This window comes from Thermobia domestica, chromosome 11 (genome assembly GCF_964235325.1).
Source record: "Thermobia domestica chromosome 11, izTheDome1.hap1.1, whole genome shotgun sequence".
NCBI classification, from domain to species: Eukaryota; Metazoa; Arthropoda; class Insecta; order Zygentoma; family Lepismatidae; genus Thermobia; species Thermobia domestica.
This window is the reverse complement of record NC_137464.1, coordinates 251,456,888-251,475,596: the sequence shown is the minus strand read 5'-3', so window position 1 is coordinate 251,475,596 and position 18,709 is coordinate 251,456,888. Positions and strand designations below refer to the sequence as shown.

General features: G+C 31.4%; 1 protein-coding gene across 2 annotated transcripts in view; it reads left to right on the top strand.

Moving 5' to 3' along the window:
* The window catches only part of LOC145664924 (eukaryotic elongation factor 2 kinase-like), a 76,240-nt gene that overhangs the window by 40,036 nt on the left and 17,495 nt on the right, over positions 1 to 18,709 (top strand). For both annotated transcript variants that reach the window (XM_081732029.1, XM_081732030.1), the window contains 3 exons: positions 5,432 to 5,607; positions 14,569 to 14,648; positions 16,427 to 16,581. In XM_081732029.1, coding sequence (XP_081588155.1) covers positions 5,432 to 5,607; positions 14,569 to 14,648; positions 16,427 to 16,581 — 411 coding nt within the window. The remainder of the gene's footprint in view (positions 1 to 5,431; positions 5,608 to 14,568; positions 14,649 to 16,426; positions 16,582 to 18,709) is intronic.

The window sequence follows — 18,709 nt, the reverse complement described above, 5'->3', positions numbered from 1 at the left end:
AACGATTTAAACTTATTTTTACACACCGACATCCTCTGTATATGGAGACTGGATTGTTCAAGTGCAGCAGCTAGGCTGTAGTACAAGCCATACAGTCTGAGTGAAGAGCACCGTCTACAGGGGAGAAAGAGTGTGTAGCTGTTCTGGGAATGGCGTAATGGGTGGCGTAGTGGTTAACACATCAGCACAGTTTGCCGGAGATCACCGGTTCCCGTCCCGGTCCAGTCAATCACTTTTCATTCTTTGTATGTTATTTTGTGACAATAATGAGGCTACAGTGAATTTATGAAATCAGGTCAATCATTTCCAATAACCTGTTATTTTACCTAAACCTTCCTAAGGTTAGTCACTTGGAGAGAGAAAAAGAATAAAAAATTAACGCATCTATAGAAATAAAAATGAATGGAACGATGTTTGGGGGCCAACACTTTCTAGATCACTGCACTAAGTTTGATGATTTCTGGTACCCAAGTAGACCATGGCCTAACGTAAGTTTTATCACATTAGTTTTCCCGAGAGAGAGGAAATGCCCTTAGCAACGGCATTCCAGTATTATGTGGGATACAAAGTTAACGACAATGGTTTCATTTTGTTTATTTGAATTACATTGCAGCCAGTTTTCATTTACCTTTTTTAAATACATTTAACTTTATTGGTAGGTTATTTTACCGCTATTGATTATTTTATTTCTAAAGAAGGGTGGGTTGGAATGGAAAGATCGAAGACTCATTAACAAACTTATATATGAACCAACAAATAAGATTAGAGTAGTGGTGGGCACAAAACCCGGTTTTTCGGTTTTTAGAAAAACCGGAATCGGTTTTTGAAAATTTTCAAGAAAACCAGTTTCGGTTTTTCACCGAAACTGGTTTCGGTTTTTCACCGAAACTGGTTTCGGTTTTCTTCAAAACCGGTTCGATTTTTCACCGAAACCGGTTATCGGTTTTCTCCAAAACCGGTTCGGTTTTTACCAGGTCCGGTTTCGGTTTTCTTCAAAACCGATTCCGGTTTTTTTTTTCAAAATTTGTTCTATTTCTGACCAGAATGGTGTTTCCTTGTTCTGCGGAAACCGAATCCATTTCCACAGAAATAGTTTTTTTGTGTTTTCGAAAAGTTTTCACCGAAACCAGTTTCGGTGAAAAACCGAACCGGTTTTGGAGAAAACCGAAATGTCGGTTTTTAAAGAAACCGGTTTTCGGTTTTTGTAAAAAAAAAAACGGTTTTGCCCATCCCTAGATTAGAGTAGAAGAGGAAATGACAGAAGAGTGCAGTTGGAAGGGAAGTTTGACAGGAATCCTGTCTCTCTCCAATATTATTTAATAACTATCTAGAAGGGACAGTGAAAAAGAGCCTACAAAGTAAAAACGGTATTTCAGTAGGCGGTAGAATGGTTACGTGTATACGGTTTGCAGATGATATGGCCCTTGTTTCAGAATCTGAAGAGAAAATTAATAACATGTTAGAAAACTTGAGGAAAGGATGTGAAGAATATGGGATGAAGGCAAAAGCCATGGTGATTGGAACGAAGGGGTCGGTGTCAAATATACAAGTAGGAGGGGAGAAAATAGGACAGGTTACTAGTTTTCAGTTACCTAGGTAGTATTATTGGTAATGATATGAAGTGCAAACGTAAAATAAAAGCAAGGATAGGAATGGCGAAAGAACCCTTTAGAAGGAAGAAAAGATTATTTTGTGGGAACTATATGGAAGAAAGACACATTCAGAGATATGTTTTTCCCCATTAAGGTATTATTTTTCTGGTACTTCGAGGTCAAATGAAGCTTCAATACAGTATTAAAAGAATAATTTAGAGAAAGTTAAAGTAAGACATTTTGATTGGTTGGTTGATTTAAGGATTAGCGTCCCTTTCAGTTGTGAGGTTATATGAGACATAAACCTATAGCTTAACATGTGATCTGAACCACATGAACTCTCACTGGGATTCGAAGCCGGGTCTCCGGCGCCGAAGGCACGTACGCTATCCACACAGCTACGAGGAAGCTCTGTTAGGTAATCATAGAATAAAACAAGAACATTACATTTGAATCATCCAATGACAGTGACTTTTCTATAATAACTAAACAATCCAAAATGACATTTATAATGAAAACTGTTGCTATACTACATGATACGTACTAGTGATTTAAAAGAAATAATGAACATGAAGGTTTAAAAATAACTTCATAAGATAATTTTGCCTTCCCTAGCCTCAGAGGATAAACGTGGGACGTTGAACTAAAAAAAAATTGAAATAAAATTTTTAAAATAATACAATGTGACTTTTCATATAAATGAGTTAGTAAACGCGAACTGATTTTCCCTAATTGTTCTGATGAGAACGACGTGTCATTGGTCTCTTAAATTATAGACAATAAAGTTAATATCCCGGTGAGAGCTTATGTGGTTCGGATCCTACGTTAAGTTCTAAGTTTCATATAGCCTCGGTGCTGAATGGGTCGCTAAAATCCAATTCCACGAATTAAATTAAGAGAGCATTTGGATATTGGTAAATTGTTTACATATAACTATAACAGGTTTCTTCCTTCTGATGTTATAAAGGTATTAATACATGTTTTATGTATATTACCTACTAATAGAGGCCTCTCTTTGATGTTACTCAACTTGAAGAGCGCATCCGTAGGGCATGTGATGACACCCAAATAAACTTACAAATTAGTATTCATTCCAAATATCAGTATTACCATGTAGCATTTAAAGTGTTCTGAGTAAGATATACCATAGAACTTAAGCAAAGTACAAGAATACATTTCATTGGATAACTTGAACCCAATCTGTACCGCAACTGAAAGAGAGCAGCGGCCATTACGAGTGAATTCTTGGAGTCACGAAAAAACGTTGAAAAACGTGCTTTCCTTAAAATAAGCAACTACAAAGTATTTTTCTTAATCTCTTCATTCTCTACAAAGGGAGAAACCAACAGAATTTACACGAAAGCACATTTTATGTAGTTTGATTTCTCTGATGTTATCAGAGATGTAAACATAGCAATATTGAACTGTTAGCCTTTATTTCTGTTTTAAGCAAAATAAATTTGATTTAAATAATAGATTGAAAAAAAAAAAAAAAAAAGAAAGAAAAGAAAAGAAAGAAAAGAAGACATTCGATTTAAATAATTTTGATTATGTCAGTCAGCACTGACCATCTATAAAATTCTTGAATTTCCTCAGGATAAAATGAAAGTTTGATATGTGCCTTTCTTAAAAGTAAATTTTTTAATGTACGACCTTTGCAGTTTCTGATAAAATGCTTACTTTACAAATTTAGTCTATCGATAATATACTGTGTGTTCAGAATATATATATATATATACCTCTTATAGGTAAAATAAACGTGAAATATATCGTGATACAATACATCGCAGCACACAATATTTCGAACACAAGAAACCGTGGAGCTGGAGGTTCTTAACACTTCCGACTTCCGACGAGGTATTCCGTGTTCACTTTTGTCAAGTCGCCTTTTGTCCGTTTTGAACCCACCTTGAAACGGAGTATATCTAAAAACTCTGTTGAGAGCATGTCTGTGAATTATACTATGTAGTTAATCCCCTGCACACCCATTGCACATTGATGAGATATATATATTCGGATTGTGTATGCATGATTTGCTTTACGCCGAAATGAACCGCCACTCCAGGGTTTCTCGAATTCGAAATACCACGTATTGAAAGGGCCTTTCCTATTAGATAGTGGAATTGTCCCTTGATCCAAATTGGGTCATTATTGACCCAAGATGTTAGTTTCGACCTAAAACAAGGCCAAAAAAAGTTTCGACCCCTAACCGCACCCCTTACCGAATCATCTTATCATACATGCTCGAACTTTATTTTTTATTTTTTTAAATTCTGGTTCGGGTGGGCCAAATAATTTGAAAGTTTCATAGATTATAGACACTATGTAGATGTAAATGTGAAGGGTTTTTCAAAACAATCGATTCGTATTTTTTTCTTTTTTGCGTGTTGAAAATTTCAAAAAAACACAAAAAATGGGGAGGACGCGCCCCTGATTTTTCTGTTAAAAATGTTGTAATAATCTTAGGTACAACACATTTTTTCAAGGTCTGAAAATAATGGCGACATTGTCAAAGAATTACAACTGAAAAAAGGCGTTTTTTCAGTTTTTTGACCATTTTAGGACCTTCAAGGTCAAAACTTCGAACATTTCTTAGCCAGAGTTCACGATTTTCCTTTCCCCTTCGTCACTAATTTACTTAAAACAGGCTCTATAAAGTTGAAAATATTCCAATCAACGAAGATTAAATGAATTATCTTAAATTATATGGGGTTCGGTTTTTGATTTGTTTTCATTATCAGAGAATATTTCTGTGTACTTTATTCTTTGTATGTTAAACTAAATTAATATGTGTAGTAAATAAGTTTACTCAAATGTATATACAGGGTGTCTCAAAAGTCCCCTGACAAAAGTCATTATTCATTATCAGAGTTACAATAAAATGTAAGAGGGGAAATAGTCTGTAAATATGATGTTTTCAATTTAAAATGAAGTAATTTTTTAAATCGGATGAGCCGTTTGGTCTGTACACTCTTTATGCGCCCAATGTTAAATGAAAATGCAACGTTACCGTTTACCTGGATTCACAACATAAGTGAATGAAGTTAGTCTTTTACGCTAACGTGTCGATAGCCAGTACCCATTACAAACAGTAACTTCATTTACTTATATTGTGGATCAGGGGTCGCGGTGACTCAGTGGTAGAGTGTTCACCTCTGGTGCTTGGGGTTCCGGGTTCGATCCCAGTCCCTTTGAAATGAACTTTGTGGTGGACAAACACCGTGTGCGTGGGTTTCCTCGCGGTTGTTCCGTTTCCTCCCACTTTCTTCATTCCACTATTTCATTCATTACTCATCATCACCGTCTCCTTTAGCGTAACCGGCATAACTGTGGGACGTAAAACTCAAAGATTTCATTTTTTTATGTTGTGGATGCAGCTAAATGGGAACGTTGCATTTTCATTTAACATTGGGCGCATAAAGAGTGTACAGCCCAAACGGCTCATCCGATTAAAAAAAAATCTTTCACTTTAGATTGAAAACATCATATCTAGAGACGGTTTCCCCAACTTACATATTGTAACTCTGATAATAACTGAGTTACTCTATCTCAGGGGACTTTTGAGACATCCTATATATATATAAAATGAAAACACATTGATATAGCTATCATCCAGATATAGTTTACTCTTGTTTTTCTCTTAATTAAATGACTTTTTGTTTTTCAACTCTTGAACTTTATTTTTGTACATTTAAGCTGTAATTTTTTTGGTGATGGATGACTAAACTGACATTAATATAAAGTTATTTGTATACGAAGCTCATCCATTTAATCTTTTTTAAAACTACTCTTAACAAATCAATCAAAAATGAGTAACTTGGGTTTCTCTCATTTTACAGGTCGACATCTTTCAAGTTGCTGTGTTAGAATTTACAGAGCGTCCCGGGCACCCTCTCTTTCATATTGAGCATTTCATCGAAGGCCACTATGTGAAGTACAATTCAAATTCAGGTTATGTTCAGGATGACAACCTTCGTCTCACACCACATGCATTTAGTCATTTTACGTTTGAACGGTAAATGAAATACTAATATTTAATCTAGGAAAACGTCTAACATCTCTGCATTCGTTTGTAGGCTTCCATCGATTCTAGATTAAATTTAATGTTTAGTAGTAATTGTTAAGACTAGTTGGATCTTCATTTGCTATAACGTGTAAGAGTTTCTGTCTTTATAATCATATTGGTAATATAATGTAAACTGAAATTCTGTCGGTATACTTTGGTAATTTATGTCTATTCTTACCATTGATGGTATTTTTGTCATTTATTTCTTGTACCAGAGATACTTCAGCCGTATTTGTTATTTTTCGAATTCTTATTGAATACTTTAGTCGTTAATTTTTGCTTTTTGTACCATTACACGTTGCATTTGTTTTTATTTTTCGTATAGTTAGTAGTGTCATTTCTTTTAATTTTTTGTATAGTTAGTCATGTGATTTATTTTTCGTACCATTAGTCGTTTCATTTTTAGTTTCTCGTACCAATTAGTAATTTCATTTGTTTCTTGAACAATTGTTTCATTTATTTTTCGTACAATTAGTTGTTTCATTTATTTTTGGTGCACTTAGTAGTTTCATTTATTTTTCGCATAATTAAGCGTTTTATTTATTTCTCGTACAATTAGCTGTTTTATTCATTTTCGTACAATTAGTAATTTTAGTTATTTTTCGTACAATTAGTTTCATTTATTTCTCGTACAATTAATCGTTAGATTCATTTTTACATTCCTTACAATTAGCCGTTTCATTTATTTTTCGCACACTTAGCAGTTTTACTTATTTTTCGTACAATTAGTAGTTCCATTTACCTTTCGTACAATTAAACGTTTCAATTATTTTTCGTATAATTAATAGTTTTATTTATTTTTCGTACAATTAGTAGTTCCATTTACCTTTCGTACAATTAAACGTTTCAATTATTTTTCGTATAATTAATAGTTTTATTTATTTTTCGTACAATTAGTCGCTTTATTTCTTTTCGTACAATTTGTGGTTTTAGTTATTTCTCGCACAATTAGTTTCATTTATTTTCCGTACAGTTAGTCGTTGCATTCATTTTTATTTTTCGAACAGATAGTCATTTCACTTATTTCTCATGCAGTTAGTGGTTCCATATATTTTTCCTATAATTGTTTTCTTAATTTTTGTACAATTAGTAGTTTCATTTATATTTTGTTGAATTAGCTTCATTTTTCTTCGTACAATTGTTTCATTTATTTTTCCTACAATTACCAGTTTTATTTATTTTTCCTATAATTAGTAGTTTCGCTTATTTCCGTGCAATTAGCGGTTTTATTTATTTTTCGTACAATCAGTAGTTTCACTTATTTTTCGTACACTTTGCAGTTTTATTTATTTTTCATTTATTTTTCGTACACTAAGCAGTTTTATTTGTTTTCCGTAAAATTAGCAGTTATATTTATTTTTCGTACAATTAGCAGTTATTAATTTTTCGTACAATTAGTATTGTTATTTATTTTTCGTACAATTTATGGTTTCATTTATTTCTCGTACAAATAGCAGTTTATTTTTCGTACAATTAATCGTTAGATTTATTTTTCTTTTCCGTATAGTTAGTCGTTTCATTTTTTCGTACAATAACCAGTTCTATTTATTTTTCGTACAATTAGTAGTTTCATTTCTTTTTCGTAAAATTAGCAGTTTTATTTATTTTCGTCCAATTAGTACTTCCATTTATTTTTCATACAATTAGCCGTTAGTCACTTTTACTTTTCGTAAACTTAGTTGTTTCATTTATTTTTCGTATAATTAGTGGTTTCATTTCTTTTTCGTACAATTTGCAGTTTTATTTATTTTCGTACAGTTAGTACCTCCATTTACTTTTCATAGAATTAACCGTTGGTCATTTTTATTTTTCGTAAACTTAGTCGTTTCATTTATTTTTCGTACAATTAATGGTTTTTCTTTTTCGTACAATTAGCAGTTTTATTTATTTTTTGTACATTTAGCAATCTCATTTATTTTTTGTTGAATTGGTTTCATTAATTTTTCGTACAAATAGCAGTTTTATTTAGTTTTCGTACAATCAGTAGTTTCATTTATTTTTCGTACACTTTGCAGTTTTATTTATTTTTCATTTATTTTTCGTACACTTAGCAGTTTTACTTATTTTTCGTACTGTTAGTAGTTTCATTTATTTTTCATGCAGTTAGTGGTTTCATATATTTTTCGTATAAGTAGTCGTTTCCTTTATTTTTCGAACAACTAGTAATTTCATTTATTTTTCCCGTAGTTTCATTTATTTTTCGTACAATTACTGGTTTCATTTGTTTCTTGTACAATTAGCACTTTTATTTATTTTTCGTACAATTAGTAGTTTCAATTATTTTTCGTTCAATTAATGTTATTTGTTTTTTGTAATTTTTTTTCTTTTCTTTTTTTTCTTTTGTAGAATTAGTAGTTTTATTTATTTTTCGTACAATTTTCAGTTTAATTTACCTCTCGTACAATTAGCAGTTTATTTTCCATACAATTAATCGTTAGATTCATTTTTATTTTTCATACAGTTAGTCGTTCCATTTATTTTTTTCGTACAATTACCAGTTTTATTTATTTTTCGTACAATTAGTAGTTTCATTTCTTTTTCCTAAAATTAGCAGTTTTATTTATTTTCGTCCAATTTGTACTTCCATTTATTTCCATACAATTAGCCGTTAGTAACTTTTATTTTTCGTAAACTTAGTCGTTTCATTTATTATTCGTACAATTAGTGGTTTCATTTCTTTTTCGTACAATTAGCAATTTTATTTATCTTTCGTATAATTAGCAGTTTTTTGTAGTGTTCAATTAGTTTCATTTGTTTTTTCGTACGATTGTTTCATTTATTTTTTGTACAATCAGTGGTTTCATTTCTTTTTCGTACAAGTAACAGTTTTATTTATTTTTCGTACATATAGTAGTTCGATTTTTCTCTTATTTAGTTTCATTTTTTTCGTACAATTAGTGGTTTTATTTCTTTTTCATACAATTAGCAGTTTTATTTACTTTCGTACAATTAGTAGTTTCATTTACTTTTCGTACAGTTAGCCGTTAGTCACTTTTAATTTTCGTAAAGTTAGTCGTTTCATATATTTTTATACAATTAGTGGTTTCACTTCTTTTTCGTACAATGAACAGTTTTATTTATTTTTCGTATAACTAGTTTCCATTTATTTTTCGTACAATTAGCAGTTTTATTTAGTTTTCGTACAATCAGTAGTTTCATTTATTTTTCGTACACTTTGCAGTTTTATTTATTTTTCATTTATTTTTTTGTTGAATTAGCTTCATTTTTCTTCGTACAATTGTTTCATTTATTTTTCCTACAATTAGTAGTTTTATTTATTTTTTTATAATTAGTAGTTCCGCTTATTTGTTTTATTTACTTTCGTACAATTAGTACTTTCATTTACTTTTCGTAAAGTTAATCGTTTCATTTATTTTTCATCAACTAGTGGTTTCACTTCTTTTTCGTACAATTAACAGTTTTATTTATTTTTCGTATAACTAGTTTTTATTTATTTTTCGTACAATTAGCGGTTTTATTCATTTTTCGTACAATCAGTAGTTTTATTTATTTTTCGTACACTTAGCAGTTTTACTTATTTTTCGTACACTTAGCAGTTTTTATTTTTCGTACAGTTAGTAGTTTCATTTATTTTTAATGCAGTTAGTGGTTTCGTATATTTTTCATATAATTAGACGTTTCCTTTATTTTTCGAACAACTAGTAATTTCATTTATTTTCCCTTAGTTTCATTTATTTTTCGTACAATTAGTGGTTTCATTTATTTATCGTACAATTAGCACTTTTATTTATTTTTCGTACAATTAGTAGTTTCAATTATTTTTCGTTCAATTAATGTTATTTGTTTTTTGTAAATTTATTTATTTTTTTATTTATTTATTGTAGAATTAGCAGTTTTATTTATTTTTCGTACAATTTTCAGTTTAATTTATTTCTCGTACAATTAGCAGTTTATTTTCCATACAATTAATCGTTAGATTCATTTTTATTTTTCATACAGTTAGTCGTTTCATTTAGTTTTTCGTACACTGATTTGTTTTATTTATTTTTCCTAAAATTAGTAGTTGTATTTATTTTTCGTCCAATTACCAGCTTTATTTATTTTTCGTACAATAAGTAATTCCATTCTTTTTTATTTAGTTTCATTTGTTTTTCGTACAATTGTTTCATTTATTTTTCCTTCAATTAGCAGTTACATTTATTTGCGTTCAATTGGCCTTAATCGTTTTGATTTTTCATAAAGTTAGTCGTTTCATTTATTTTTCGTACAATTAATGGTTTCATTTCTTTTTCGTACAAGTAACAGTTTTATTTATTTTTCGTACAATTAGTAATTCGATTTTTTCTCTTATTTAGTTTCATTTCTTTTTCGTACAATTAGTGGTTTCATTTCTTTTTCATACAATTAGCAGTTTTATCTACTTTCGTACAATTAGTACTTTCATTTACTTTTCGTACAGTTAGCCGTTAGTCACTTTTAATTTTTGTAAAGTTAGTTGTTTCATTTATTTTTCGTACAATAAGTGCTTTCATTTCTTTTTCGTACAATTAACAGTTTTATTTATTTTTCGTGTAATAAGTTTTCATTTATTTTTCGTACAATTAATAGTTTCATTTATTTTTCGTACAATTAGCGGTTTCATTTCTTTTTCGTACAATTAGCAGTTTTATTTACTTTCGCACAATTAGTACTTCCATTTATTTTTCGTACACTTAGCCGTTAGTCACTTTTAATTTTCGTAAAGTTAGTCGTTTTATTTATTTTTCATGCAGTTAGTGGTTTCATATATTTTTCGTATAATTAGTTGTTCCCTTTATTTTTCTAACAATTAATAATTTCATTTATTTTTCCCTTAGTTTCATTTATTTTTCGTACAATTAGTAGTTTCAATTATTTTTCTTTCAATTAATGTCATTTGTTTTTTGTTCATTTCTTTTATTTATTTTTTGTAGAATTTGCAGTTCTATTAATTTTTCGTTCAATTTATAGTTTCATTTATTTCTCGTACAATTAGCAGTTTATTTTCCATACAGTTAATCGTTAGATTCATTTTTATTTTTCGTACAGTTAGTTGTTTCATTTATTTTTCGCACAATTACCATCTTTATTTTTCGTACAATTAGTAATTCCATTTTTCTCTTATTATTTAGTTTCATTTGTTTTTCGTGCAATTGTTTCATTTATTTTTCCTTCAGTTAGCAGTTACATTTATTTTTCGTACAATTAGTATCAATAATTTTTCGTGCAATTAGTAGTTTCATTTATTTTTCGTACAATTACCAGCTTTATTTATTTTTGTACAATTAGTAATTCCATTTTTTCTCTTATTTTGTTTCATTTGTTTTTCGTACAATTGTTTCATTTATTTTTCCTTCAATTAGCAGTTACAATTAGTATGAATTAGTACAACTTTTCGTACAATTAGTATGAATTATTTTTCGTGCAGTTAGTAGTTTCATATATTTTTCGTACGATTACCAGCTTTATTTATTTTCGTACAATTAGTAATTCCATTTTTTCCCTTATTTAGTTTCATTTCTTTTTCGTACAATTGTTTCATTTATTTTTCCTTCAATTAGCAGTTACATTTATTTTTCGTACAATTTGGCTTTAGTCGTTTTGATTTTTCGTACAGCTAGTCGTTTCATTTATTTTTTGTACAATTAATTGTTTCATTTCTTTTTCGTACAATTAGCAGTTTTATTTACTTTCGTACAATTAGTATTTTCATTTATTTTTCGTACAGTTAGCCGTTAGTCACTTTTAATTTTTGTAAAGTTAGTCGTTTCATTTATTTTTCGTACAATGGTTTTATTTATTTTTCGTACAATTAGTAGTTTCATTAATTTTTTGTACAATTAGCATTTTAATTTGTTTTTCGTACAATCAGGAGTTTCAGTTATTTTTCGTACAATTAACAGTTTTATGTATTTTTCGTATAATTAGTAGTTTCAGTTATTTTTCGTACAATTAGCAGTTTGATTTATTTATCGTACATTTATTAGTTTTATTTATTTTTCGTACAGTTGGTAATTTAGTTTATTTTTCATACAATTAGTAGTCATTTTTTTTTTCGTATTTTTAGCATTTTTATTTTCCGTACAATTAATAGGTTTATTTTTTATATACAATTAGCAGTTTAGTTATTTTTCGTACAATTAGTGATTTCACTTATTTTTCGTACTATTAGCAGTTTTAGTTTTCGTACAGTTAGTAGTTTCATTTGTTTTTGGTTCATTTAGTTTCATTTATTTTTTCCATAAAATTAGCAGTTAGGTATTTCTCATACAGTTAGTGGTTTCATTTATTTTTCTTACAGTTAGTTGTTAAATTCATTTCTATTTTTCATACAGTTCGTCCTTTCATTTATTTTTCGTGTAATTAGCAGTTTTATTTATTTTATTTATTTTCGTAGAATTAGTAGTTTCATTTATTTTTCGTACAATTAGTCGTTAGATTCATATTTATTTTTCGTACAATGAACAGTTTTATTTATTTTTCTTAAAATTATTAGTTTTATTTATGTTTTCTAAAATTAATAGTTTTATTTATTTTTTCTAAAATTAGTAGTTTTATTTATTTCTGCAATTAGTACTTTCGTTTATTTTTCATACAATTAGCACTATTTATTTTTCGTGCAATTAATCATTAGGTTCATTTTTATTTTTTGCACAGTTAGTAGTTTAATTTATTTTCGTACAATTAGCAGTTTTATTTATTTTTTGTTCAATTAGTTTCATTTTTCATATTTGTTTCACTTATTTTTCGTACATTAAGGAGTGTTATTTATTTTTCGTACAATTAATAGTTCCGTTTATTTTTCGTACAATTAGTCGTTTCATTTATTTTTCGGGCAGTTTGTAGCTACATTTATTTTAGGTATAATTAATTTTTATTTTTCGTTTACTTTTTCATTCATTTTTCATACAATTAGTTGTTATTTTTGTGTTCCGTATTATATTCCTTTAATTTATTTTTGTTATTTAAACCTTAGTTACTTAATTTATTTGTATTCTTCAAGCCGCCTCAGTCATTTAAGTTATTTGTTCTTCACACGGTGGATATGATTAATATTTAGATGTTAACGAGTTGCATCAGAAGCTGCCAGAAACACTTCTAATCCCACTTAAGTGTTGGAAGTAAATTTTATTCTATTGATATAACAGTAATATTCACAATGAAAACATTTTTGTTTTTAATACTAAAACTCTCTTAGCTAAAATTGAATTATTGTTCGCTGGACTTACAATAATGTTTAACTAGATTTGTATCGAATTTCATAAATGTAAAACGATTGTTTTTAGCAGTTCAATTCTCGAAGGAATATCGTATTTTCCCAGTTAAAATACATCCTAATATTGGTGATTCTAACTAAATGATCTATTTTTACAAGAAGACATATAATATAGTTTTTCCTTCGTTTTTTTTCTGGTCTCACATTGTTGTGATAAATATTCCCTTGAAAAACCGGTGTTTTGCGTGCCTCTTTGATTCTTAGTAATGTATATGAATCCACTATGAACTATACACCATACTGGAGACTAGACATAGAATTAACGAGAAAAAAGAATGTGCACTCTGCCATTTTATAGCACATGAAAATAAAATTCCTCAATGAACTGTTGAAATGCAAGACTTCAGTTTACCTCTCCAAAGTCCTAGGACACGGGACTTGAGCAGCATTCGCTTTCTGACCTGTTGTTTCAAGCTCTGCGGTAAAAAGTTTATAAATAACACATCTGCATAGTCATTTCACAGCATCAGTCCAACTATAGTCTTTTGCGTCGTCCTCTTGTTTTTCCTTGAAATGGCAAAAGAAAAGTAATGTTCGGTTTACAGCTTTAAAGAAAAGGAAAAAATGGTCTGGATAGTGTGTGGCTGGAATATGAGTTAGGAAAATTAACACTTGTGTGAAATTAAGTTTGTGTTCTTATCATAAAAGTATAGGGTCACTTCGTGTCGTGCGTAATGCTATTGAAAAATGTTAAGTCCTAACTTAACACTTGTGTGAAGTTATTGTGTTCGACATGAAAATATAGGTGCTACCTAACACCAGTTCCCCATGTAGACGCATTCAAAAACAGATAGAAGTTAGTAAAATAAAATAACAGAACTTAGTACAAAAATATCATGTACTTTGTTTTCCATCATCGTATGTCTTTATTATACAGGGTGGTGCAAAACTCAGTTTTCAGCGCTTAGGAGAAGAATCTACACATAAAAACAAATAAGTTTATGTGACTTTTTTTTTAAATAAATTCTATGCCTACTGCCCTGCATCTGACACCATTGTGTCACCCATGCATTACTTTCTCTAAACTGTTTGGGACCGCTTGCTGTTGCACCTTTCCTTTGCCCGCAATGAGGTTTCATACTTTGTTTTGCCATCATTTGCGACAGCTTGTAACTCGGAAATGGCGCCGAATTTAACAAAATGTCACATAAAGTTACTTGTTTGTTTTCATATATAGATTCTTCTTCCAAGCGTTGTATACGGAATTTTGCACCACCCTGTATACAAACATTTTCATTTTTATTGTTTCGTGTCCACGTAAAACGGTGAAATCAGTAAATTTCCTTTGCTACCAAAAATGCCATACAAAAATTAAAAATTGCGTTCCTAGTTGAAATTCGTTTTGCAGTTTGCTACGCAAAAGAAAAAAAATAAGAAATGTTTATATGCATGAATGAGACAAGCACTAGCGACACAACATTCTTTAGAAACAGTCACAATGTGTATTTGTGATTTCGAATCAATATAAGTAACAAAAGTAGACATATTGAGGCGCATACTTACAAATGTAGAGAAAAAATATTTTTTTCTAGATACAAGGACAGTGCTTATTTTTAATTTATAAATATGTATTTTATAGTGTCCATTAACAAGTATGAATGTAGCAGTTGTTTCTGTTAAATGAAGTAACGCTTGTGTTATTGTTATTATTATAGATCTGGTCATGAGTTGATTGTCGTGGATATTCAAGGTGTTGGTGATTTATACACGGATCCTCAAATACATACGTGTACAGGTAAGTCAATGTATTTTAATTATTGTAAGAATATCGGGAAAGGCACTGTTCTGTAGTGAAATGTGGAGAAAAAGAATACGATTATCGTATTATTTAACGCGGTTAATATTTTGATGTTCATGTCCACAACAGAATTACACAGTAAGAATAAAAATGATTTGTTGTCGTTAAATATATGCTGATAAATAAAAAGTTGTAATAGATAAAATGAAATTTCACTTCCTAAGAAGAAAATAATATTCATTATCCGGCTGTTCAAAATTTCTAATACTACGTGTCACGTTCTTGCGGAACTCTTTTTCTTTTATTAGGAAAATAAGAGTTGCAGATAAAGAAAAACACACTTGATCCTGAGTGTAAGAGACCTTCGAATTATAGTGCAGTAATTACACATAAAATGCATCCAATAACTCTGCGGTATCTCAGTCCTATCATATTGCTTGAAATAAAAGAGTTGCCAATATCTCAATCACTTGAACTCGTCCTACAGTTCACAAAAACATTCATGATCACAATCCAAGTCGAGTTGCCGAAATTATTAGCTGGGCAACAATATGTGCTCTTCTCTTAGACCTACTTATAACATTTAAACAGTGTTTGCAGAAACAAGTCCAACAACAAGCTTCCTGCATTAACTTATCTGATAATGACTCTAAGGAAATTAAAGAGTATAAAAGAGACGTTCAGATAATAATTATTTCTTTCTGAGTGCGGTCCTGTATCAAGAATTTGCAGTGGGGAAGTCGGACTGTTAAGAAAAAATGGTACACATTGTGCGCGACGAATACGGTTCAGTACACAGTAGTTCTGGTAAACACCGCTAAAAGTCAGAACACCATGATGGCGTAGTACGTTCCATCATATGATGAGAGTGATAAGGGTGTGGGAGTTGAAGATTTGAATTTGGTACAACAAATCTGAAAAATGAAAAATGCAGCGGGTAGTCTTCTGCCTTGCAGGAATTCGGAGTTTCGAAGAGAATTGAATATCTCCTACTTGCAGACCATCTTATTACCATTGTAACCATCTTAAGGAAAGTGAACATTATTTGGAAGTCAGTATTTAACATATTACATTATGACGAAGGTTGATGCTTGTTCAGCCCGACACTATTCCAAATACAACACAGAAAAAGGCCAAGATCGTAATATCGCGAGGAAAGGCGATGCTGAAATATCTTTTGGGACTAGTACGATATGACCTTGCGTGATTAAGTCCACAAAGGGCAAACAATCACTAGGCGGTATTACCGGGACCTCTTAACTGAGTTACGAGGTGCAACAAAGAAAGCATGTCATGGAATGCTGATGAAAGGAGTACAGCTTTTCTATGACATCCCATCCCATTTCGGTAACAAGATTGTGAGTTACGCAGCCACTTTCGGTTTCGAAATCCCTCTTCAGCCTACTTATTCCCTAGGCCTTGACCTATTAACCTCTTTCTCTTTCAAGGAAGAACCCGTTGATTAGGAAACGTTTCACTAACATGTCATTACTATGGTAAATAACTTCCAGGACAGCCAGATACAGGACTTACACAACAACGGCATTTGTCAGACGTGACAAGTATGTTACTCTGGTGGTAGTTATGTAGGGAAAAAGTGAATCATTCATCAAGCGTGATGTGCATTATTGTACTATATCTTTGCAATATGTTCTTACTGTGATTACTATTATTCTTTCTCTATGAATATCCCTCATATAGTGTGATTACCTGTTTTCTAATGTTAGAAGTTTGTAAGTTAAGTTTTTAAGTTTATTTTCTTCTTTTCGTGACAGGAGACGAGTATGGGGACGGGAACCTCGGAACTCGTGGAATGGCTTTGTTCTTCCATACACACGTCTGCAACAAGATATGTAAGAGTCTGGGTCTGTCCCAGTTTGATTTAGCGGAGTCAGAATTGCAAGATGTGATGAGGATCAAGTTGGCGCAGGTACATTACCTATATTCTGTTTGAAAATGTAGTTATTATTTGCTAGTAATGTGTCATATATTTAAGTTCCCTAGATCTTTTAGTTATTTATTAAATATTTATTGATTTACTAAGTTTAGATACAGATTTCAATTTTAAACTGGAAAACTAACAGTTGGGCAGTATTTTATAATAGAAAAAATTATACCTAGTATAAACTGAAGGTTTCCTAATATTAGATCGTTCAAATTTAGTAAGGACGAGGCGCATCCAGAAAATAAGCTCGAAAGTGTCCCAAGATGGCACGAGTAATCAAAGTGGGATGCAGTTATGCAGAAGTAGAGTAGGAGTATGTAACCATAACTTGACGCAAGCGCATTTGTGTGGAGTCAGTGATGGGATTAACTTTGGTACAATAGACATAAACCCGGAACATGTAGTAATCAGTTTCGCAAGTTGTGTGCACGATGATTTCCAAAACAACTGACGGCGGAGCACAAGAAGCGCCTAGCATCAACTTTGACTTTCCTGCTGCGTTACCATTAGGAAGATGACTAGTTCCTCGGTCGCGTTGTCACCGGAGACAAAACAAGAGTTGCACGTGATCTTGCCCTATAGTGCCAACCTCGCGTCCAGCGACTTCTACCTGTTCAACTATCTGAAGCGATTTCTGGTCGGACAATGTTTCGACAGCGCAGCCAAACTGCAGACAGTTGTGTAATCCTGGTTTCAATCCTTGGCGGCAGAATTCTTTGACGAGATATACAAAATTAGATGCCGTGTTACGGCAAGTAGCTCAACAAGGATGGTGTTTATCTTAAGTAGTGAAGTATCACTAACTCCACAATAATAAAATAATTTTCTTCTGATAGTAGTCCTTCATTTTACAGTCCATGGATGTGCCTCATATAATCAATATGATTTTAGTAATTTTAAATCAAACTTCAAGTAATCCTAATAAGATAACCACAATCAAGCAGTCAGTCCTTCACCAAATATCTACTTTGCTCTGCATACGAAATGCCTAAACCCTCGCATTACATTTCATTATAATAAGCCACATAGGCACAACACCCATTCTCGGGTCTCATTTAAACCTTCTTGCTTACTATTATTGCCATGCAGTCTCTACATGTAATCTCCAAATCACAATTAAACTCTGTTATTTACAAATCATTCCCAGCCACATTAACATGCAGGTCACCGTAAAAGATTTATAGCCACACAGATTCCATTTCAACTTTCAGTCACCATTAAATCTGACTAACTAACTAACTAACTCTATGGCCTATGGAACCCGGAGGTTCAATACCGCGTTCACAAAAGCTCTCCACTGACTTCTGTCCTTAGCTAACTGCATCCAGTTTCTACTTTATATTCCAATCTTCGCAAGATCCATCTTAATATTGTCCTCCCGCCGAGGTCTTCCTAATGGTCGTTTTCCGATTTGTCTTCCAGTCAAGACTTTGAAAGCGTTTCTACTTTTTTCCATTCTAGCTACATGACCCGCCCACCTAAGCCTCCTAGACTTGACGACCCTAACAATGTTGGCTAAACCGTATAAATTATGTAGTTCCTCGTTATGAAGTTTCCATTCCCCATTCCCGTTCCTCTGGGGTCCGAATATTCGTCTCAGGATCTTGTTCTCAAATACTTTCAGTCTATGTTCTTCCCTCAGAGTAAGCGACCATGTTTCGCAATCATACAGAACCACAGGCATGATTACCGTTTTGTATATTTTAAGCTTCAAATTCCTCGACAGAATTCGCGACGAAAAGAGATTTTCAACCGAATAGTAACACGAATTCCCTGCTTTTAGTCGACATTTAATTTCTTCGTGAATATGATTTTCATCTGTTAATATTGATCCTAGATATTTGAAACTATCCACTTTATCAAAAGTATTATTTAATATTTTAACGTATCCATAATTTGCTGTAATACGGTCCCGACGCACTTCCATGTATTTAGTTTTCTCTGCATTTACTTCTAAACCCATGTTCCTGCAAGCGTTTAACAAGATCTCTGCATTTCTTTCTATTGTTCTCCTATCATCCCCTATTAAATTTACATCATCAGCATATGCTATAACCTGGTGAATACCGTTCAACTCTAGGCCCTGGTTGCTCTCTTTGATTTTCCTTATAGC